The sequence below is a fragment of the Pristis pectinata genome, chromosome 6 (assembly GCF_009764475.1).
Source record: "Pristis pectinata isolate sPriPec2 chromosome 6, sPriPec2.1.pri, whole genome shotgun sequence".
In the NCBI taxonomy this organism is placed as follows: domain Eukaryota; kingdom Metazoa; phylum Chordata; class Chondrichthyes; order Rhinopristiformes; family Pristidae; genus Pristis; species Pristis pectinata.
This window is the reverse complement of record NC_067410.1, coordinates 87,781,696-87,804,781: the sequence shown is the minus strand read 5'-3', so window position 1 is coordinate 87,804,781 and position 23,086 is coordinate 87,781,696. Positions and strand designations below refer to the sequence as shown.

General features: G+C 37.5%; 1 protein-coding gene across 6 annotated transcripts in view; it reads left to right on the top strand.

The window, feature by feature from the left end:
- The window catches only part of LOC127572130 (polyamine-transporting ATPase 13A3-like), a 95,746-nt gene extending 75,490 nt beyond the window's left edge, over positions 1 to 20,256 (top strand). For 5 of the 6 annotated variants that reach the window (XM_052019073.1, XM_052019074.1, XM_052019076.1 and 2 more), the window contains 12 exons: positions 967 to 1,095; positions 1,185 to 1,264; positions 2,162 to 2,204; positions 2,322 to 2,431; positions 6,634 to 6,730; positions 6,867 to 6,939; positions 7,513 to 7,690; positions 10,977 to 11,158; positions 12,441 to 12,529; positions 12,837 to 12,917; positions 16,440 to 16,526; positions 19,581 to 20,256. In XM_052019073.1, coding sequence (XP_051875033.1) covers positions 967 to 1,095; positions 1,185 to 1,264; positions 2,162 to 2,204; positions 2,322 to 2,431; positions 6,634 to 6,730; positions 6,867 to 6,939; positions 7,513 to 7,690; positions 10,977 to 11,158; positions 12,441 to 12,529; positions 12,837 to 12,917; positions 16,440 to 16,526; positions 19,581 to 19,778 — 1,347 coding nt within the window. In that variant the 3' untranslated portion in view covers positions 19,779 to 20,256. The remainder of the gene's footprint in view (positions 1 to 966; positions 1,096 to 1,184; positions 1,265 to 2,161; positions 2,205 to 2,321; positions 2,432 to 6,633; positions 6,731 to 6,866; positions 6,940 to 7,512; positions 7,691 to 10,976; positions 11,159 to 12,440; positions 12,530 to 12,836; positions 12,918 to 16,439; positions 16,527 to 19,580) is intronic. The other variant, XM_052019075.1, reaches the window with a different exon arrangement.
- Positions 20,257 to 23,086: the final 2,830 nt, after the last annotated feature.

The following is a 23,086-nucleotide window of genomic DNA, read 5'->3' as shown; positions in this document are numbered from 1 at the left end:
CTTTGCTGTTGTGTATAACTCTCCTAACTTTTCTGACGTATCCTTTCATTTCCACTCTTCTGTGTTCTTATATTTTATAACTTGGAAGATTGAATCACTATTTTATCAGTCTTGGACAAACTCTTTGAGTAAATTAAATCATACTCTCTTACCTTTTGAAAGAGAATATGAATAATTGTGGGTAGTTAAAAGTGATGTGATAATTAGGGTCTTTTAAGAGACTTTTGGAGCTGAGAAAAATAGAGGGCTATGGGTAAGCCTAGTAATTTCTAAGGTAGGGACATGTTTGGCACAGCTTTGGGCCAAAGGGCCTGAATTGTGCTGTAGGTTTTCTATGTTTCTAATTATAAGTGAAATGCATGCAATGAAAATGCCTTGAGGGAACAGAGACTCCTATGGGCTTAAATGCATAATAACCTGAAGGTCTGAACGTAGTAGCTATAAAATGGGCAGTTGAATGTCAAGTATTATAAATGGATCATACAGTACAAGTAACAATCATTAATTTATACGAGATGTTTCATAGGCTTTAATTAACAATTGTGTTCAGTTTTGAGACCCCATTATAACCACAGAACATAGTGCTAACTGAACAAAATGTTGCCAGGAATGAAAAATTGTAATTCTCTGGAGTGATTGGGGAGAGCGAGGTGGGGGAGATCTGTTTTCCATTGGAAGAAAGGAAGTTATGTGAATGTTTATTATATTAATGTAGCTGTACATCAGAGTAAAGGGAAATTGGGTAAATATTTCAGAAGGAATAATTTAAAAGATGATGGGGAAATGGTAGTGTTGTAGAATTAATGTATGTTTCTTCAATCAAAAAGTCAATGTGAAGATAGGAGTTAAATGTCTAATACAACAGAAATGTTTTGTGTTAATGCTATTATGTAATATATTATTAAGATTTATTTAAATAAAATAGGTTATACATTTATGTTCATTTAGAATACTTTTACTTTCCAGTTCATAGATATTAAAATGGAAAACAAGGGTTCAGGGGATGGCCTTCATCAGATGAACCATTACCATTTTGCTATGGATGGCAAATCTTTCTCTGTTGTAACTGAGCATTTTCAGGATCTACTTTCAAAAGTAAGTAATTGACAAATGATGGTTTCTGAGTAATTTTGATTGGGGATGCCATTAGCCTTGTGTACCTAAAAAGTTCTTTTTAATTTCAGTTAGTACTACATGGCACAGTATTTGCTCGCATGGCTCCTGATCAAAAAACACAACTGGTAGAAGCATTTCAAAATATAGAGTAAGTAATAAAGATTATTTTCAGATTGCAGCATATTAAACAGACAGTATTTTATTAGGTTCCTGTACCTTTACCACATATGCATTAAGCATATTCTTTCTTTCTCTGTCCTCTCAAACATCCTCTTCTTTCTAACTCACCACCTTCAGCCCCCATCACCCATACAACTCCTCCCACTTTTCCTATGTGCCTACCTTCCCTCCCTTATTTGGTTCATTTCTTCACCTTCCTTTCTTATCAAATTCCATAATATGCAGCCTTTTGTTGTCTCCATTCATCACCTGCCAGCCTTTGTTGCTATCTCCACCCTTCCCTCCCCCACCTGACTCCATCTGCCAATCAGCCCCTCCTCACTTGGATTCACCTATCACTTGCCAGCTTTTGCCCCAACACCCCTCACCTCTTTACATTGGTTATCTCCCCTCAACCCTTTCAGTCCAGATGAAGTGTCTCGAACTGAAATCTCGACTGTCCAGTTCCCTCCACAGATATTGCCTGACTTGCTGAGTTCCTCCAGTAGCTTGTTTTTTTGCTGTTGTTTGCTCAGTCTCGTTTCTCCCTCAAGCATACAGTATTATTGTCTGTAAATCCTTCAGAATTAAACTCCTCTTCGATCTTAAGTCTTGTGTATATCTTTTTATTTTCTTCTGGTTAAAATGTAAAAAGTAACCTTGTTTTTCTCGGTGAACCTAGAAAAGAATTTTAGAAATTACTTCTTCTTTACCTACTGAAATAATGCAAATACCATCAAAGGTCTATTACCTAATTGGCAAATGTTATTAACAATTTAAAAGTATTTGTTTCATAACATCTGAAGGTTTTCAATGCTGCAGAAGAAAAATGCATTTTTCTTTCTCAGAATGTTAACGCTTGATATCTGACTTGAATCTCTTATAGCTATTACGTGGGAATGTGTGGAGATGGCGCCAATGACTGTGGTGTAAGTGTTTTTGGTAACATCTAAGATTATTACAATTTCTACTTGAATTTGAGGCAATGTTCTAAAATGCATATATGATGCATATGCATATATAAAATGCATATATATGATTTGCAGGCCCTAAAACAAGCACACAGTGGAATCTCATTGTCTGAACTGGAGGCTTCTGCAGCATCTCCATTCACATCAAAGTTTTCAGATATTGCATGTGTACCAAATCTCATCAGGTAACATTTTGTAACCATAAGAGTTCCAGAATATACACCTAACGTTGTTCTTTTTTGGTTGAGTTCTAAAGTTTTTTTGCTCACTGCTAAAGTCAAATAGCTTTTCTACTTCTATATAGTCTGTGCTTTTCAACAACTTCTTCCTTTTGTATTTTCGTTATACTTTTCATTAATTGGTTGGATGATATCATTGTGCCTGTAAAGATAAGAAACCTGTGTGGCAAGTATAGACTTCGTCTAATTTACTCTTCATTGCCTTGTCTATGTGGTTCAGCATTTTATTTGATTTGTTTTGTTTGATTTGTTGATATGAAGGTAGATCTCTTAAGTATTCATTCTCAAGTGTTCCATGAACCATATGGATACATTAATATCATCCATGTTTTCTTCCAATATTCATTGCAGTATTCTTGATCTCGCTGATCCTCATTTGCAATCATTCTATTTCATTTTGTTCTTGTGATGCTTTTCAGAATCATCTTCTAGTTTACAGATTGGATCAATTTACATTCTCTTTCTGAATTTAACTTGCTAATGTAAATGGAAAACATTGGGGGTTCCAATGCTGATCTCAATTCTCCTTCTTTCAATATAACCTTTCTAACAATTGCTACCTTCTACCTTGAGTTACTTCATTTTTCATTCTGAAAATGTATTCTGAATCTCAATAACTTTGACACCTGATAAACATTTTGTGCGGCACTTTGTCAAACGCTTTATTTTTCAAAATTCTACTTTTACCTTAAGACAACTTTACACGGTTCATTTAGAGTGTCACTTAGCAAAGTAAAAGAAGATCTTTCATATTTTGGCTGCTGGATACTGGCCATCATACCTGCACCTTTTCCTTTTCCTCATGATCAATTTTTGGATCAGTTGTTTTAACTGCAGCATTAGATTAGGCAGCCAGACTCATAATCATGTCCATGCTTGTGTTGTTCATGCTTGTGTCTCATTGAAGCTCTGACAGCAGGCACCCTCCTCATACCTGGGGCATTTTTGTGGATTAAAGAGTCAATATTGCTGTGTCAAACTCCATTGACTGTCTATATCATGGATGCAATTGGGCAACATCTCCAGAGAGGCAAGGGCATCCTCCATTTTCTCCAAGTTATCTCTTACCCTCAGGCTGAATTCAGACATCTGGGAGTCTCTCAGATACTGAAAATTTTGTAATACCTAAGCGCTGATATCCAGTTGAAGTGACAGGAGGCTTAAGATAGCTTGCAGCTTCAGAGGCATTTGTGGTCTCAGTAAGGAATGGAATTGTGGAGGTCTGGCTTTTCAATGCAGCATAGTTGACACAACTGTCCGAAAAAATCCAGTGTCCACTCTCTTCCTTGCCATTTTCCACACATCTTCTTTTCCTCCTCAGCTATGCTCTTCTTGCTTCATTATTGATCTAGAAAAGCAAAAGTTTAAAATTGTTGGCCCTATTAGTGCTGCTTGTCCTGGACCAAATGGAAGCAAAAGCAACCATCACTCCTGCTTCCTCTACTCATACTACTGGCAAGATGAGGTCTATTGTTCACTCCCAGTTGTCATGGGATATTAAATATAACCTTTCAACTTTGTTTAACTAAGTATACATTATGGACAATGATTCTGTATATTTTCTGGTCTTGAGTTTCATGAAAGCCAATGTATTTCATTAAATATTTGATGAACATGCATATACACAAACATACAAGTTAAGAGCAGGAGTAGGCTACAATAAGATAATGGCTGATCTCAACTCTACATTTCCATCAACTCATGGTAACCTTTCACCCCCTTATGAACAAGAATCTGTCTACCTTTGTCTTAAAAATATTCAGAGACTCTACATCCTTCACTGTTTGAGGAAGGGCATCCCAAAGTCTCATGCCCTGTAAGTGGAAAAAAATTGCCTCATTTCTGTCTTAAATGGGTGACCTCTTAATTTAAAGCCATGACCCTTAGTTCTAGATTCTCCTACAAGAGGAAATATCCTCTAAAAATCCACCCTATGAAGACCCTCAGGACCTTGTGTGTTTCAATCAAGTTTTTCTTACTCTTCTGAACTTGAAGAGATACAAGCCTAGACCATCCAATCTTTCGTCATTACACAACCTGCCTATTTCAACAGTCCTTCCTTTAACGATGCAGTTTTAGTGTCCTACAGCATTGGAAACAGGCCATTTGGCCCACCACATTCATGCTGACCAGTGGATACCCAGCTGTATTAATCCTGTCTACACCTAGGTGATTTAAGTTCTCTTAAAAGCTGTTGGCAACTCTGCTTCCACCACTGTCTAAGGCAGTGCCTTCCAGCTACTCACCACTCTGGGAGAAAAAGGCTCTCCTCAGATCACCTCTAAATCTCTGACCCCTTACTAAATCTATACCTCTGGTTTTATTTGCCTTATAAGGAGAGAAGTTTCCTGTCGTCGGAATGAGCGATATGACAAAAGCCACTATTAATTAACACACCTTCTCTGAACTGCTTCCAATGCATTAACATCCGCTCTTAAATCCTTAAATAGTGAGACCAATACTGTACTTACCTAATCCTCTAACGTTGAACTGAAAGGGGGCAAGGGTGTGAGGGGTTGGTGGGAGAGTCAGGTACACATCTAGTCAGGAGAATACTGAGACCAGATAGTGTAAATGTAGCAGGTTATTGTCGTGAATGGTGAGCACAGAATTAATTGACAGTTTACATTTTAAAAGCTTCTTACAGGATTCCTTCCTAAGATTATTAAAAAATTGCATTAGTCTTCGAGCAACAATCGTATATGCTGCTCAAGTGTTTAAAAACACAACATGCAGAATCATGAAAACTTTCTGCTTGTGAAAAGGCAAGAGTCTAGACATTTATTTGCATAGCATGCTAATTTAATGAACAATGCAAAGTAATATAGTCTAAAACTGGATTACTTTTACTGTCTGATACCTGTAGGATGCTAAATTTGTCTCGGTTCCTCTGTACACATGAAGTACTTAGGCAGCCTACTTCGACATGCTGTAGAGTGAAGAAGTATACAATGGAAGCTGTGCCCTACAAATGGCATAGATCACTAATACAGAAACAGGGCACCTTAAAAGAGAGGAGATTGCATTGTGAATGATGAATGTAATATACTGCATTGAAAGAATTACACTTACTAAGGGGCATAAATTAAAAGAATCCAGTTTTTTTGAAACTTAGTCTGACCTAATCCATGGTCATGGTTGGCAAAGCCTTGACCATTTCTGTCCACTTTCTTGTACTTCCCTCTGAACTTTCCCTTTCCTTGGAATCATAATGGGCTTAAACTTAACATCACCTTGTGGAAACCAGTGTTCATGTTGAATGGATATTTTCTCTGCCATTTGTTTTATGATCCAAAAACATCATATCTTCTCTTTCCAAAGAGATTGCTCCCTCTGCAAAACCCTTTGACCACTTAATCTGTTCACTTCAGCACCTTCGTCTGCAATGCAGGAGATGCAGCACATTCCTTTGTACTTCCATCCTTCCCACTCTTCAGGTCCCAAGATGCTCCTTCCAGGTGAAATAGTAAGTGTAATTCTTTCAATTCAGTATATTACATTCATCATTGACAGTGCAATCTCCTTTCTTTTGTGGGACTGGTTTACGTCTCAGTCCAAAAGCATGATCCAGACTCTCTGTTGCCTGTCATTTTACTTCTCTGCTCCAATCCTATTGGTCTCTGGCTGCTGCTTCCTGTACTGTTATCAATCAAGCTCAATGTAAATTTGAGGAACGGTTCCCCTCCTTTTGGTTAGGTACTTCCAGACTCTGCTAAAGTCAATAATTTTGGAACATGACCATTGCCCTATTTTTGTTTTGGAGAGCACATGCAGGTAATGATTCTGCTGTTCCATTACAACTGCGTTTTGTTTTTTAATTTCTCTCATCTTTTGTTTTTGCTTTGCTCCATTATCCTTGTTACTTATTCTCTCCAACCTATCACCCAATGACAGACCACCATTTTGGTTCTTTATTTCTGCCTCCTGCCCCACCATCCCTACGCTTTCGCTGCCACTGAACCTGTGTAAAATATGTGACTGTTCTGAATTTCTATTCGATCCTGGGGAAAGGTCATCAACTTTGCTTCTCTGTGTAAAAATTGCTGCCTGACTAGCCAAGTATTTCCAACGTACAGTTTTTAAATTTTGACTTTTTTTTTTGCTACCTGTATTTAGATGAAGATAAAGCTTTATTTTATGTCAAGCAGGGAAGGACGTGCAGCTTTGATGACATCATTCTGCGTGTTTAAGTTTATGGCCTTGTACAGTATAATTCAATATCTGAGCGTAACCTTACTATATTCTGTAAGTATTTATCTTAGATTAAGATAATAGAGCATGGAATTATTAATGTGACAATTATATTCAGAATACATGCAAGTATGTTTGCTTGGAGTTAATTTTCACTACAAATTGTTTAATTGCCCTCTACTTCAAATAGGAGCTCAGTAACTTTGGAGATTTGCAGTTCCTTTTCATCGACTTGGCTATCATTCTGGTTATTGTGTTTACTAGTGAGTATGGTAAAATTGTCAAACAGACTTGATTTATCAAAATACATTGTTATTTATTTTCTTTTAGATGATGTAGAAATGTTTTAGTCAGTACTCAGAGGTGTATCAATTATTTTGATGAGTATATTATTCCCCAGTTTTGTTTTTATTGAAGGATAAAGTAGATGCAAATATTTTGCCTCCTTTGATAAAATGAGAACTAGATTAAAATTAGATATCTAACAACAGTTCAGATCAGCATGGCTCGGTGTTAGAACTCACCAAACTTTGTGAATCTTAGTCCAAAAACTTTAGACTGAAACTCAAGAGCAGTTCATAATGCTGTCCCTATCTGTAATTTATCATGTCGAATAGTGATTCTTTTGGATGAAATAACATTGGAGAACTTGAGTTCAACCTTCTATAAAACTTATTGTTGGAAGCCTATTCACTTTATGTAGAAAAATAGTATGGCAAAGGAACACAGGAGAGATATGTTTCTTAAAAAAAAATGTTCATTATCTCCATGTATTTGGCAAAATGTTTTGTGTCAGCGGTGGAGAAAAATAATATTATTCTTCCCTTTCTGTTTAGTGAGTTTGAATGCTGCATGGAAAGAGCTGGTTCCACAAAAGCTGCCATCTGGACTTATCTCGCCTTCAATGTTATTTTCGGTAATGTCTCAAATTCTTATCAGTGCTGTGTTCCAGATAACTTCATTTCTTCTGGTGAAGCAGCAAACCTGGTATGAAGTCTGGACACCAAATTCAGAGTAAGTCCAAAATTGTTAAATTTCCAGAAAGGATGTATTTGTGAAATGAGATTCAAAATGATTGCATTGCATTTCCAAAGGCACCAGTTGTGGAATGCTTTGTACAAATGCATATTTTGTGTGTGAGTTTTGATTATGGGTATGAGCAAGTCACATGACATGAGGATATTCCAACTAAACCTGGCTTGGTCATTGTTTCTTGTAGATGTATACATCCAGCTGGAGTCATTGGAAGTATGACAACTCAGATTTTTTTCTTTCTCTATACTCCAAGAACATGTGAGAACAATTCACACCTCTTATTTCTGTCCAGGTTAATTCAACAATAATTGGGGATTTCCTTTCTTCTCTGCATTGCTTAGCTATTCATAGAATTCAACAGCTAATTCATTCAAGGCAATTGATCTAAACCTACTTAGTTAAATAGAAGATTATCAGAATAGTACATGAACCAGCAAGAGATCGAAGTTTTTAACTCAGAATTAAGAATTTACATTACTTTTCTCACTCTTTATTTTTTCTCCTCTTAATGCTCTCTCCTGAAGATAAAATCTTATAGAAGGACATGAAACTTTAGAAGCAGTAGTAATTTTGTACTTCTTATTAGTTGCTGTTTCTCAAGCACATGCTTGGAATGGTGGAGTGAATCTTATTTAACCATCAAAGCAAGGAAAGGTTCCTGTCCTTGAAAAATGTTGCACATACACACATTTTAATGAGGATATTAGACAACAATTTGGAGTGGAAGCTTTGGCTTGTCTTTATTATTCGGAAATTTTGTAACACATTTTTCTGAGTTGTGCAGTATAGCTACTGAGTTTGCTAAATACAGACTGGGCCTTTAAAATAATGAATTGCTTTAAAATAAAATAATGGAAGCATTTTAGAGGTCTCATGGATGTGAAATGCTATATAAATGTGAATATTTATTTGTTTTAAAAATTTAGAACATAGAACATTATAGCACAGTACAGGCCCTTCGGCCCACGATGTTGTGCCGACATTTTATCCTACTCTAAGATCTATCTAAAGCTTCCCTCCCACACAGCCCTCCATTTTTCTATCATTCGTGTGCCTATCTAAGAGTCTCTTAAATGTCCCTAATATATCTGCCTCCATTACCTCTGCCCGCAGTGCATTCCACGCACCCGCCACTTCCTGTGTAAAATAAAATTTACCTCTGACGTCCCTGCTATACCTTCCTCCAGTCACCTTAAAATCATGCCCCCTCATGTTAGCCATTTTCGCCCTGGAAAAAAGTCTCTTGACTGTCCACTCGATCTATGCCTCTTATCATGTACATCTGTATCAAGTCACCTCTCATTCTCCTCCAATCAAAAGAGAAAAGCCCTAGCTCGCTCAGCCTATCCTTGTAAGACGTGCTCTTCAATCCAGGCAGCATCCTGATAAATCTCCTCTGCACCATCTCTAAAGCTTCCACATCCTTCCTATAATGAGGTGACCAGAACTGAACACAATACTCCAAGTGCGGTCTAACCAGAGTTTTATAGAGCTGCAACACTACCTTGCGGCTCTTGAACTCAGTACCCTGACTAATGAAGGCCAACGTGCCATACGCCTTCTTAACAATCATATCAACCTGCACGGCAACCTTGAGGGATCTATGGATGTGGACCCCAAGATCCCTCTTTCTCCACACTGCTAAGAGTCCTGCTATTAACCATGTATTCTGCCTTCAAATTCGATCTTCCAAAGTGTATCACTTCACACTTTTCCAGGTTGAACTCCATCTGTCACTTCTCAACCCAGCTCTGTATCCTATCAATGTCCTGTTGTAACCTACAGCAACCTTCTACACTATCCACAATGCCACCAACCTTCGTGTCCTCTACAAACTTACTAACCCACTCGTCTGCATCCTCATCCAAGTCATTTATAAAAGTCACAAAGAGCAGGGGTCCCAGAACAGACAACATTTCAATCATTTTAATGCTTTATTTCCAGCATTCTGTCTGAAAATGTTTTCTTTAAAGAAGTGGGAAAAGAATGTGTAACATTTTTCAAAAATTGAGTCAATGGAAATTTTTGCTAGATAAGTAAGGCAGTTGCATCAATCATTTGTGACATTCTGTTCTCATGATACAATTGCTCGATGAAGTGCTCCATTTTGACCTTTGGATGTTGTATATTAAACAATGGCCTGTATTGTGGTCTATTCAACCTGCTGGCCAGACTCTCACTCTGCCATCATACTGTGCCAATACTAACCTTGTACAGATGCATGGGCCAAATTGTTTCAAGCCTCCCGATTCCAGAAGTGGGCAATAAGGTGTAGACCAGTCTCAATTGCTGGCAATCCTGTATGGTATCGGAAAGGAAAATTGGTTGTTCTGTAAGACTTTGACAGAACAACAAATCAACAGACACTGCAGGTCTGGGTTAAAAACAGAAAATGCTGGAAACACTCAGCAGGTCAGGCAGATCTGTGGAAAGAGAAATAGTTAATGTTTCATGTACGGGAACCTTCGTCAGAACTGGGAAAGATAGAAAAGTAAGTTAGTTTTCAGTAGCAGAGGAAATGTGGGTAATGGGTAGAAAAAGGGAAGATCTCTGAAAGGAAGAGACCAAATGGATTAATGGGGGTAGTTATAGAGTCAAAGTCATACAGCATAGAAACAGGCCATTTGCCCATTCTGTCCATTGGCAACATCAAGTACCCATCTATGCTAATCCCATTTACCAGCACTTGGTCCATAGCCTTCTATGCCTTGGCGATTCAAATGGTAGTGTAGATACTCATTAAATGTTGAGAGTCTCCACTTCCACCATCCTCTCAGGCAGTGCATTCCAAATTCCAACCACCCTCTAAGTGAAAAAATTCTTCCTTGTATTCCCCCTAGACATCTGGCACCTTTCCTTGAACCTATACCCTCTGGATACAAATATCTCTGCTATGGTGAAAAGTACCACTGTCTGTTTATCTATACCCTTGTGCCAGGCTATGTCCCTCAGCCCTTCCTCTTATGGCAGCACCCTAAAGTCATGGCTGTACTTAGGCACTAGCAGTTGAACAGAATCACCAACACTAGCTAGCTCAATTCGCCTCATCCACCAATCCTTATAGCTAGATGCAAATTTAAGTAGAATTAGATAGAAATCAATTAAGAGATTTGGTATAGAATTTTGGTAAATAACTTCTTATGTTATACATTAAGTCAAAAAGTTTGTTGGTTATTGCATACAGTTAGATTCCATCATTCAATAAGCATTTTTCTTTTCCAGCTTTATGGTGTAGAAATTGAAATTTTTTTTTGTTTTATTACAGTGCCTGTAGTTCATCAAAACTGAATGTCACGCTAGAGCACAATAATACAAGTTCCCAAGATGAAAAGAATATTAAGAACTATGAAAATACTACTGTGTTTTTCATTTCCTGTTTCCAGTACCTCATTGTGGCCATTGTGTACTCTAAAGGAAAACCATTTCGACAACCTACCTACGAAAACTGTAAGCTCACATTATTGATATAGCTCTTAACTAAGCTGTAGGATCTTACAGAATGGTTTAATTTTCCCTCAGTCAAATTCACCAGAGAATGCCTGTGTTTTCTGCTAGCCAAGGTTAGAATATTGTTATAAGCCCCAAAAAAACAACCTGAATGAGAGAAGCTTGGGAAGCGTGATTTTTTTTTCTCTCTCAAGGAGCATCAGCAAGAAGTTATTGACATTGTTATCGTCATGCACCTGCTAAACATTTTGCAGAGCAAAGACTCTATCAGAGACAGAAGACATCAATTAGAATATCATTGTGCATTTGATTGTTTTTCATTTGCTTTTGACATCCAGTCCAGAATATTATATCTGATACATCGAACTCTATCAGCAGAAACTGTGAACCTCCAATCTCCCCATGCCACAAGGGCCGTGCATTTTCAAAATGCTGGTTTTATTCAGGGCCTCCCACTTCAGCAGCTGTGTGTAAGAAAATCACCTGGATTTTCCATCTCTGTTCTATGCTCGCTATTAATGAAGGAAAGACCAATTTTTGAATTTAATGCCGTACATTTCATGGATGGATGAAAGTGAAGCATTTGTTGGTGTTGGCAATGAAAGAAATGTATAATATTAATAATGCTGTTGAAAACTCTAGTGTCCATGTTTTAACTCTAACCAAGTTCTTTTCACCCATTGCTCCTGAGCTTATTGATCTCCACTGGCACTTGCTTAAGCAGACCTTGATTATAAAATTCTCACCCCTTTTTTTCAAAACCCTTCCATGGTTTTGTTCCTCCTTATCTAAATGGGATTAAATGGGATTAAAAGTTGTCGTCTGTGATATTGCAGACCTACTCAGAGCTGAAACACTGATGCCCATTCTTGAATTAATTTCAGACAATCAGGCTTGGGTATATTTATGGTGAATGATATACCAAAGTATTTTGTGTCTACTGTTTCTTCTTTTTGTGTTTCCTGTCTATTCTTAGCTTTTCAGTTATAGCATCACCTCAACCTATTTGTGTGACAATTTCCAGTCATTCAACACTTTAAAGAACTTTTCTTCAACCCATGTCTTACGCATTTCTTTTGCCCCACTTAGGGAAGGCATGCTGACATAACTCCCTAGGTCCTGAGCCTTTGAATTCCCTCCCTAAACCCCTCTATCTTTCTGCCTTCTCTTTGAAGAATATGGTTTCACTCACCTCTTTTTGGTTGGTTTCACTTTTTAAAGATCAAGTAAAATTGTGGTTGTTGCTGCCTGAACTACATGCAGTTTTTCTTTGTTGCAACAGATCCTTTTATGGTCACAGTGCTGGTTCTTCATATCTTTATATTTCTTATAATGCTGTATCCAGTTGAAGTGATTGATGAGGCTCTTGAGGTAAGGAATAAAAACTGAATTTAGTGTCTGAAGGGTTGTGGTGTACAATTATAAATTAGTTAATCCCATTTCTAAAGCAATATCAACAATTATATTGAGTACAGGGAGAACATATTGCGGATCACACCATTTTTCCTCATCTTTAAGTTTTATATAATATATGTAAATATATTTGTAACATTTTTACTTAACACAATCTGTAACTTCTAATCAATAAACAAAGGTATTTGAAGAAGTAGAAATTGAGAGTAAATTGAAATGGTTAATTGAAAGTAAAACTAAAATTAATCAAATTATTGTATTTCAGCTGGTTTGTGTTCCTTATAATTGGCGAATTACAATGCTCATTATAATAATAATAAATGCAGTTGCGTCATTTGTAACTGAGGTAAGTAAACAATGAATATTAAATTGTTATAGTATTGTCATATGTACAAGTGTAATGAATTTATCTCCTTTCCTTTTTCAGTTAGCACAAAGTAAACAATCAATTTAAAATGGGGATACCTTTGGCCATTTCATATAACCTCCATTTCATTTTTGGGTCAATTCTCTTTGTTTCATGCTTTAATGCCACAAAGTACCACAAAATGGATAAGCCTGAATTTTGCAACTTTCAAGATTATGCCTCTGTGAAACTTTCCTTTGTGTGGAAAGTCAGATTAGTGATAAGAAATGACATACTCTGATCACATGCTGAACAGATGGATGAGTATTATGAGTATTAACTATATGATAAGCATTCATTTCCTCCTAAATTCCCAGACATGTAATCTTAAAGACTCTTTGTCAACAGTACACTAACATGCCCCCAGTTTCTTTTTATTTTGAGCAAGCAGTCCATCCTTAGCTCCAATTTGAGCAGGCAATTTCCACGTCCACTGTGGCACAGAAATGTGGTTGATTATAGGCATAGTGCAAATTATTGAAGGTACAGGATGCTTCCAGGATCAGCTTATGGAAATGGTCTTCAACCCAAGCTTGATACAGCCATGATATTTCATTCTTATGATTGCATTATAAAATAACACTTGTACTCGCTTTTTAACCCTCAAATAATGATATAAATAACTTGGACATGACCTATGTATGGCCTATCCATTTTGCTAGTACTATGTCAGTTAGATTATAAAAATGTAAAAGTCAAAATTTAGAAAAGCTGAAAAAAAAGGCGAGTAGAGTGGTGTAACTTCCATTTTGTATGAATAGTTTTGATAATATATACAAAGCAATATGCTTATGACCCACATGGTGTATTTTAAACAATAATTTAACCAATACAGAATTCTGTCCCCGGGAATAAACAGTTGTTCTATTTGAAGCAATTTGCCTACTATTTTTAAATGTGACATGTATGGCTTTTAAACTGTAATTATGTGCTAGCTTTACTATCTTTATTTATTACATTACTACCTTTCCATCAGTTTTGCTTATTCTTTGAGAGATGTTTGAGAGAATACAGGACCTCAATTGATCTTTTACTTTTTAATTTTAATTGTTCATCAGTTGTTCAAAAATTAAAACTTAATGAAAACCCAGTTTTATTTTTTTGTTTAGAATTGTTTTGAACATTGTTTTTACAAAAAAATTTGAATGGGGTTGCCTTGTAGATTGTCTTGCAGGTGGCAAACCTTACTCCTTTTTAATTATTTTTTAGATTTTAAGTACAAATGTGTTAATAACCTTGTTGGTCATTACAACTTCTGAAGCTTTTAATCTATGATGAATTCTTATCTTATGTAATGAATACTTATTTAAGATATTGCAATTAAGATTCTTTTTTGTAGACAATGTTTATTTTGTTTTAGATTGCTTCACTTGTTTTTTTTGGGGGGAAAATAGGAACCATGTCTGGTGCAGAATGAACCTGCATGGGTTTGGAGCAAGTTATCTCGCAAGGAGGCTAACTAGTGAAATAGGAGAGAAGTAAAAATGGTAAATTTGGATACACTCAGCAGGTCTGGCACCATCTGTGGAAAGAGAAACAGTTAACATTTTAGGTCAAAGGCCTTTCATCAGAACTGGAACAGAAAGAAAATAAAGTAGTCTTAAGTCACAGAGAGATTCAGGGAGGGATGGTTAAGATAAAGGGAACATCTCCAATAGGGTGAGGCCAGGTTTCTCATGGTGATAAACTGTTAATGGATTGGTGGAGAGAGAAACTTTTTTTATAATTTTAAAACCAAGTTGGAGGCTGCCAAAGACTCGCCTTCTAACTCTAAAGCTGTTCAAACATCTCTAAGTTATGGTTTGATCAAAATCCTGCAGCTCAGGTAGCTTGACACTATCCAGGCAAAGCACCTGCTTTATTACAACCTCATTCACCAGCTTAAATATTCACTTTTGCCACTCTTGACATTGTGACTTCAACATACACTGCTGCATCAGAATCTCTCAAATCTTCAGCCTCTACCATCTAGAAGGCAAAAGCACTACGTGCGTAGGAATATCAACACCACCAAATCGCATCCTGTCCTGATTTGAAAACTATTACAGTTTATAAGCTGCTGTGTGAATTCTCTCCCTTACAGTACAGTAGGAGAATCTTCACCATGCAAACTTCGGTGTTTGATAGTAATGACTCTCTACACTTCACAAAGGCTATTAGGGATAGGCAAAAAATGACTGTCTTGTCACTACCACGTAACCTGTGAATGAACAATATAAACAAATCCTCTCTCCTATTTCTTAATACCTTGTCATAAAATTTAACCAGGTTTGTCAGACATGTCTTATACTTGAGGAGACTAATTTGTCAGGTTGTGAGGAAGAAGCTGGGATGTGGGAACAACAGCCCTGAATTTTGCAACACTCTCTAACTGCTGCTTTCAACCAATCCACCACTAGTTATCCTCATGGCAATCATGGCCTCGTCTGATCACAGATATTTGCTTTCTCCTTTCTATCCCATCTCCCACCTTTTCTGCAACTTAAAACTAACTTGTTTATTTCTCCTCTTTTACAGTTCTGATGAAGGGTCTTCAACCTGAAATGTGAACTCTTGTTTTTGTTTCCACAGATGCTGCCTGACCTGCTGAGTGCTTCCTGCATTTTCTGCTTTTATTTCAGATTTCTAGTGTTTGTATTTCTTGATATACATAAGTTCCTCATTCCTTAATATCAAGTTGGGAAACTTCTCCGCTTTCTCCAAGCTTTGACAATCTTCCTAAAGCTGGCATGATGTGCTGTATGAGTTTATGATGGTCCTTATAATGCCACATTATAGTCTAGTATCCATTATTTAGCAATGTTTATCTGTTTTTTTTGGTTGATTTTTGATGCAGCAAATGCAATTTCCTGGGACACATACAATTATGCCCCACAATCGTAGTCACAATGCAAAAGATGTAACAAGGAGATCCACTTGTGTGGTTCTTAAGCCTGTGCATTCACTATGTTTTTTAACCATGCAGAGAGCTTTTGAAGAAAGTATTCCCTGCATTTTTTAAAAAACATCTTTTAAGCTGAATAGCTAGTTTAAAATTTCTTTTGTGCATTTTAACCCAAAGTATCAGAGTTTCAGGTAGCTTGCCAATCAACAACTGGTTATCCTCATGGCAATCCTGGCTTCATCTGATCACAGCTATTCACTTTCTCCTTTCTATCCCATCTCCCACCTTCTCTGCAACTTAAAACTAACTTTTTTTTTCCTCATGACTCTTTTTGGCCATGATTTCTGTGATTGCTTCTGGATGTAGTACTTCTATATTGTTGTAAAGTTAATTGGTAATACTTTCTTATCTTTACGAATCAGAATTAAAATATAGAATTTCACTCCCAAGAAATTACAGCAGACATTTTCCAAATGTTTCAAGCTTTTGTAATAATCTGATTTTTAAATCATTGATCTACATAATTAAATCTTTAACCTTTTTATTCTCAATTCTCCTTTCCCTTTGTAACATTTCAGATTTTCCTACTTGACCTGACCCCATGGAAGCTTCTGTCCAAGAGAAAGGAACTGGGAGTTAGTCATAACCCAGCCAATAACCATCAGGTTGACTTTATAATTTTTTTCTTTTGGTTTGGCTTAATTCACTAAGTACCTTCAAATTGTTTCTGTGCAAGCTTGGTTATTTTCCCCTACTCTGCATTGATAGCAGCTCCCTCATTAAATGCCACCAGGAAAATGATGTCTGTTTAATTACATTTGAAAGATGTAATGTTAAAACATAGAATTGACCAAGGTTTGTTTTTTGCTAACTTTTTTTGATAGGCTACTTTTGCAAACTTTTTTGAGACTGCTGTTGCATCATGATCACTTCAATTTGTGCATTATTTGAATATAATAAATATATATTTATAATAACAGGCATACTCAAATTCAATACATCTGTGCTTAATATGCTAACTGTTGTGTAGTTACTAAGCTCAAAAGGGCATTTTCAATTTTGTCCCGGAAGTGAAGTTAGTTGAGAAAAATTTGCAACTTAGTTTAACAAACCGAGTACCTTTTCATATTCCATGCAAAAGTAACTTTGCAATTATATTAGCTACTATTATTTGCTAATTTTAATCCTATTAATTCACAATGTAGTTTAAACTATTGTCACTTTACACAAGACCCTAATAATCTGTAACCCACATGACTTTGGTGTTACTGGACCAATTGGTTTTCTGCACGATTGGATGTTATTCCTATTAATACACAATACACTTGTAATTCACATTTTTCATGTTACACAGCAGTATAATAATTTTTCCACTGGACCACTGGGTTTAAAGGGAATGCAGAAATCTGTGTGTTTATAGGGAGCATAAGAACCAGCATCAGGGAGTTTATAGGGAGCGTGAGTATGGGGCCCAAGTGAGTTTAGAAGGAACGGGGCCAGAGTAAATTTAAAGAAAGTGCAAGTATGGTGCTCTGGTGAGTTTATAAGGAGGATGGGAATGGGACTCCAGTGCATTTAAAGGGAGCATGTGAACAGGACCTTAGTGAGTTTGAAGGAAGCACAGGAAAGGAAACCAGGTAAGGCAGATGCTGAACCATTGGGATTTCTAGATGATAGGACAATGAATTATCGGAGTTTTACAATAAAGTGATCAATAACAATTTTTGTAAAACCCATTAACTTAAACATGTATCAAATGTTAGCAAATTAAAACCAGTACTGTTACTGATATTGCATATATTGGAATACCTTCTGATAAAAAAAGTTGCACACAAACTTTTGCAGTAAAAACCTATCTTTATGAGGCACCTTGTCGAAGCTTTACTAAAGTCCATGTATGCAACCATTGCCCTGCCCTTGTCAATCATCTTCATCACCTTTGTAAGACATGACCTCCCCAAATAAAGCTATGCTGACTATCCCTAATAAGTCTATGCTTTTTCAGATGCTAGTAGATCCTATCTCTAAGAATCTTCTCCGATAATTTATCTACCACTGACCTATGGCTCACTAGCCTATATCTTACTGGTTTGTCTTTATTGCCTTTCTTAAACAGAGGAACTACAATGGCTATTCTCAGGTCCTCTGGGACCTCACCTGTGACTAAAAAGGATACAAAGATCTCTGTCAAGTCGCCATCAATCTCTTCTCTTCCCTCTCTCAGTAACCTGGGATAGACCCATCAAGCCCTGGGGCCTTATCCACCTTAATGTTCTTCAAGAGTCCCAGTCAATATTGGACAAATTAAAGTCACCCACTATAAAACTACCCTGTTGCTTTTACATCTTTCCATAATATGCCTACATATCTTTTCCTCTATCCCGCTAGCTATGGGGAGGCCTGTAGTATAACCCCATCGTAGTGATTGCACCTTTCGTATTCCTGAGCTCTGCCTAAATTGTCTCATTGGCTGACCCCTCCAGGATGTCCTCTTAAATGCCGCTGTGACATTCTCTCTAATCAGTACTGCAACTCGCCCACCTCTTTGATACCCCTCTGTGTTGCATCAAAAGCATCTGAACCCTGGAACATTAAGCTGCCAGTCCTGCTCTTTTGTCAACCACGTCTCTTTAATGGCTACAACATCATAGTTCCATGTACTCACCCAGGCCCTTAGCATCAGTCTCACCTGTAATACTCTTTGCACTGACATAAAGACACTTTAGCCCATCAGTCCCACCATGTTCATTAACCTAGCCCTGTCTTCTTTCAGCCTTACTTGACCTAATTTCTACGTTCCCCTCAATATCTCCATTTGATGAACTACTGCTCTGGTTCCCCACCCTCTGTCACACTTGTTTACATTATATTGTTAACTATATTTTTACAATTCCGCTTTGAAATTATCATTGTAGGAAATGTTGCAGTTGTAGGGTAGAATAACTTATCTACATGGCTAATCTTTCTTGCTTTCAGTTGCTCCATGAAACTTTCCTGCATATACTTATACAGTTGGCTAATAAATCTATAATGAGCCTGATCTGCTGAGATCCGGTTGGATCTGCTGGTAGTTAAGGCCACAACTGAGCTATTCTGGAGTGTAGTTTGAAATGCAGCCCTGTGTGGAGTATACCAGTCAGGGCAGTACCCCAGCTCTTTGGTATGCCCTAGGTTAAAATGAAAGGGAGAAATTAAATGCTGAGAGAGTGAAGTGGTGTTTTATTTATTTAATTTTTAATTATTTTAAATGTGTGTTTTTTTTTTAAACCTTTTTTTAAAATTGTTCCTGAGTGTTTTAGAATGTTGCTTCTCGCAAACATTCAGTGACAATGATGGTTTCACCAGTTATCCGTTCTGTTCTGTCAGCATCGTTAGCTACTTCTGCTGAGAAAAACCTTGCACTTCACTATACTGCACTGCAGTGGACCTTGATGTGCTGGGTGCCATGATCCCAACAGAATACAGTGGCTGAAAGAAACAGTGCAATCCAGGAGCAGGCAGTCGATGTTCTTGGGGCAGTAGAAGGTCTTAGTTAACTACTTTTGCTGACTTAATTAAATCACCCTACAGTATAATTGCATAGTTAGCCTTTCCATAAATTTCCATTTACCTTCTGCAGAAAAAGGAAATAAGAATTAGTTCAAACCTACTGCCATAAAGTGGCTCTTTTACTTAAATCAGCATCCTAAATTTCAACATCTGTTTTTGTATTTTTGAAGGAGGTCCTCAATCAAAAAAGCAAGAGCTGCTTATCATCTTTCTTTAGCTGTGGTTACCGAAAGCCAAAGGCCAAGTACATGTACCTAGCCCAGGAGCTGTCAGTGGATCCCGATTGGCCTCCAAAGCCCAAAACGACCACAGAAGCAAATAAAAACCATACTGAAAATGGTGCATGCCAAATCATTACAATAATGTAACAGAAAATACTTTCAATCAGCGGTGCTGCATATTAGCATCATGGTGTGATATTTTTAAAAATGGAAAAAGGACAAGTTGAAATGTCAAGATTATAGAACCTGTGAGAATTTGTTGTTTGGGAATTAATTTTTGAGGGGTTGGAGGGAGAAGAGGATCTTGCAGATAATACTACAGTGTATTTTTCAGAAATCATCTTCTTAGTTAGATTCTAAGGGTTAAGGATGACTTGCTTCTGTCTCAGTTTTGTGTGTACTGATGTGACTGACAGATGGGCATGCTCTCCACATAAAGCTATGGGACAATTCGTGGCTGGAGAATGCCAGTAGAGGCAGGGCAGGGTTCATGTCCTTTAACCAGCATAACAGAGCACAGCTAGAGTAGATGTCCAGAAGTAGGAGAGAGGGAGAAACAAAGGACCGCAAATGCTGGAATCTAGATGAAAAACACAATAACGCTAGAGGAACTCAATAGGCCAGTCAGCATCCACGAAGAAAAGTAGGTGGTCAATGTTTTGGGTCAAGACCCAAAACGTTGACCGCCTGCTATTCTCCACGGGTGCTGCTGGCCTGCTGAGCTCCTCCAGCATCATTGTGTTTTTTCAGTAGAAGAGAGGGCATGGGCACATACCTGTGAGGTTTTCTACTGGAGGACCGAGAGCATTATAGTACTTTGTGGGATAGATCTAAGCGGGTACTAATGTAGTCCACATCTCAGAAGCAATACAGGAGGGCAAGATGACTCGTGTCTGATTGGCCTTGAGTTTTGTGCCAATTTTGAGGTCTTGATCTTCAAACACATTTTTCCCTCAGACAACCAAAGGCTGGGAGAACACAGTGATAGCATTGGTGAATTTCATCATCAACCTACTTTGTGAATTGGCTTCTGGTATTTGGGAAAACGTCCACATTTTTCAGAGGCTGGTTGTGGGCCTTTTATTATGGGGAGGTAGTGTTGTGGAGCAGGACCAAGTTGGTTCTGTTGTTTTGCAGAAGTATAAACCCCATTCCTTCGTAAGAGAGCTTGAGGGACCTTGACAGGAGTGGATATGTCCTCTTGTGGGAGAACCTACAATTTGGGGTCACTGTTTAAAAATAAGGGCCCTTTTAAAACAGATGAGGTGAATTTTTTTTTCTGGGTTATGAATTTTTGAGACTCTGCTTCCATTGCTCTTTGAGGAAGAAAGTCTTTGACTGTGTTTAAGGCAGACGGAAATTGATTCTTAGTACGCTAGGGGTAGGTAAAAGGATACCGTGGGTAGATCAGAATGCAGTTACAATAAAACTCCTATAATCAGCTATCAGATTGTTTGAAAAACCTGATGTTTTGGCAACTGGCTCACTGGGTGCCAGTTCCTGCACTCTCCTGAAGCTTAACAGGTTTGCTGGCAAATTTTTTATGTTGTTGTACCATGTAACATCTTAAAGTAAGTGAATTAAGAGTGTTGGGGTATTATTTGGAATAAATCCAAAATCCGGAAAATCTGACACTCTGGTAACACCAGAGCTCTATGCAAGCTGGATTAATGGAATTTTCTTGCACAATCTGATCAGCCATGGTCTTATTGAATAGTGGAATAGGCTTGAGAGGCCAAGTGGCCTATTCTGTTCCCAATTTGTATGTTCATATGTATGCTTCGGTGAACAAGTTGACACTGACTTGAAGCTCAGCCTCTGAATAACTGCATGTACAAACATGATCTGTGGACTTTAGCTTAAGGACAGAAGTTTGGTGATCTTGGATCTGGGCTGGAGACAGCATAAATTGGACGTTTTCCCATTTGCCCTGTAAGTTAGCTCCACTCCAGCAGGAAATTTGTTGAGGAGTTGCAGCAATGTGGGGAGAAAAACCGAGAGAAGAATTACGGTGATGACATAGCCCTGCTTGACTTGAGTCTACACTGAGATTGCTCTGTTGAGGATACATTGGTTAAAACCACGGTTTGCATGCCATTATGCCTCAGACATAGGATAGCAAAGTTTGAGAAGAATGCTTCACAATTGGCAGTGAAAGTTTTTCTGAGGTCAAAAAAGGCTATGCATAGTGGCGGCTGCTGCTGCTGCTGCCGCCTGCATTTCTCTTGGAGTTGTTGCATGTTGAATCTCCAGTCCATTGTGTTTTAGTTGAACCAAATCCACACCACAAATTGGGGATCAACTTTTTTAAGTAACTTTACCTGTCAATTTTCAAAGGTTTTCTCCATTAATTTGTGGTGTTCAGCCCCAAAAATGAATGCTGATTTGAATACTTTAATGGCATGAAGTGATCAAAGTCAGAGAACCTGAGGGCAGAGAAACTTCCTTGTACGTGGTTAGCTGAGCAGCAAACATGCAGTTCACTAAACTCTGAATACCAATTCAATTTGAACAAATAGAAAAGAGCAACTTTTTTTTTCTGTTACTGGAAATAATAAGAGACTACCTTGGGCAGTCTGATGTTTTTTCAGAAAAAGACATTATTGGTTCACGTGCATGAGTTGACGCACACACAGAAGTTTCATAGTGGCTTTCTTTATCAAAGCCAATTGGCAATCATCAGCATTCTACTAACATTTTGCCATAGTAAAAGGTAAATGGGGCAACAAGTAGTACTATCAATTATGCAGTTTGGTACAGAAACGGAACAGTGAGGAATCCATCATTTTTCATCAATGACCTTAATTGCTGGAAAATTAAGTGGACGCAATCTGTTTCCAATAAGTGAAGCTTATGCCAAGTATATTGAAGTGGAAAGGTTTGGGTAATTACTGGAACTGTTTAATTGAATTTATTCTCTTGCCCCAGCAGGGAAAGCATATGTAGATGTACTTATGGTAATTGAAGAAAATGCAGGAAGTATTTGTGACAGTGTTAACAGAAATAAAAATACTTCTTGTTTTGGGACTCATTTATCTAAAAATTGGGAGGACTTAATTGAGATGTTTAAAGTTATAAAGAGGTTTAATAGGTTGAATGTGAATTGCTTACACTTGTTGGTGAGTTCAGAACAAAAAAAAGCACATTTTTCGATAGTTTCAGTGAGTATTTTGAACTTGCTTGTACATGGAATAGACTGTTATTAATTTGAGCCCACAACAAATTCTGTTTCATCTCACTCATTCTGTCTTCCTCCTTGGTGACTATCAAAGGCTATTTGCAACCTCTGTATCCTGTTGACACTGAGCTGACATTTCAAGTTCACACCAATTCCATCAACAAGATCATTTATTTCTATTTCTATAACACTGCAGCTTTTCCTCAGCTCACTTACTGGCTGAAATTCTCATCCAAGTCAATCCCTTTATATTTAGCTATCCTGATGCTCTTTGGTC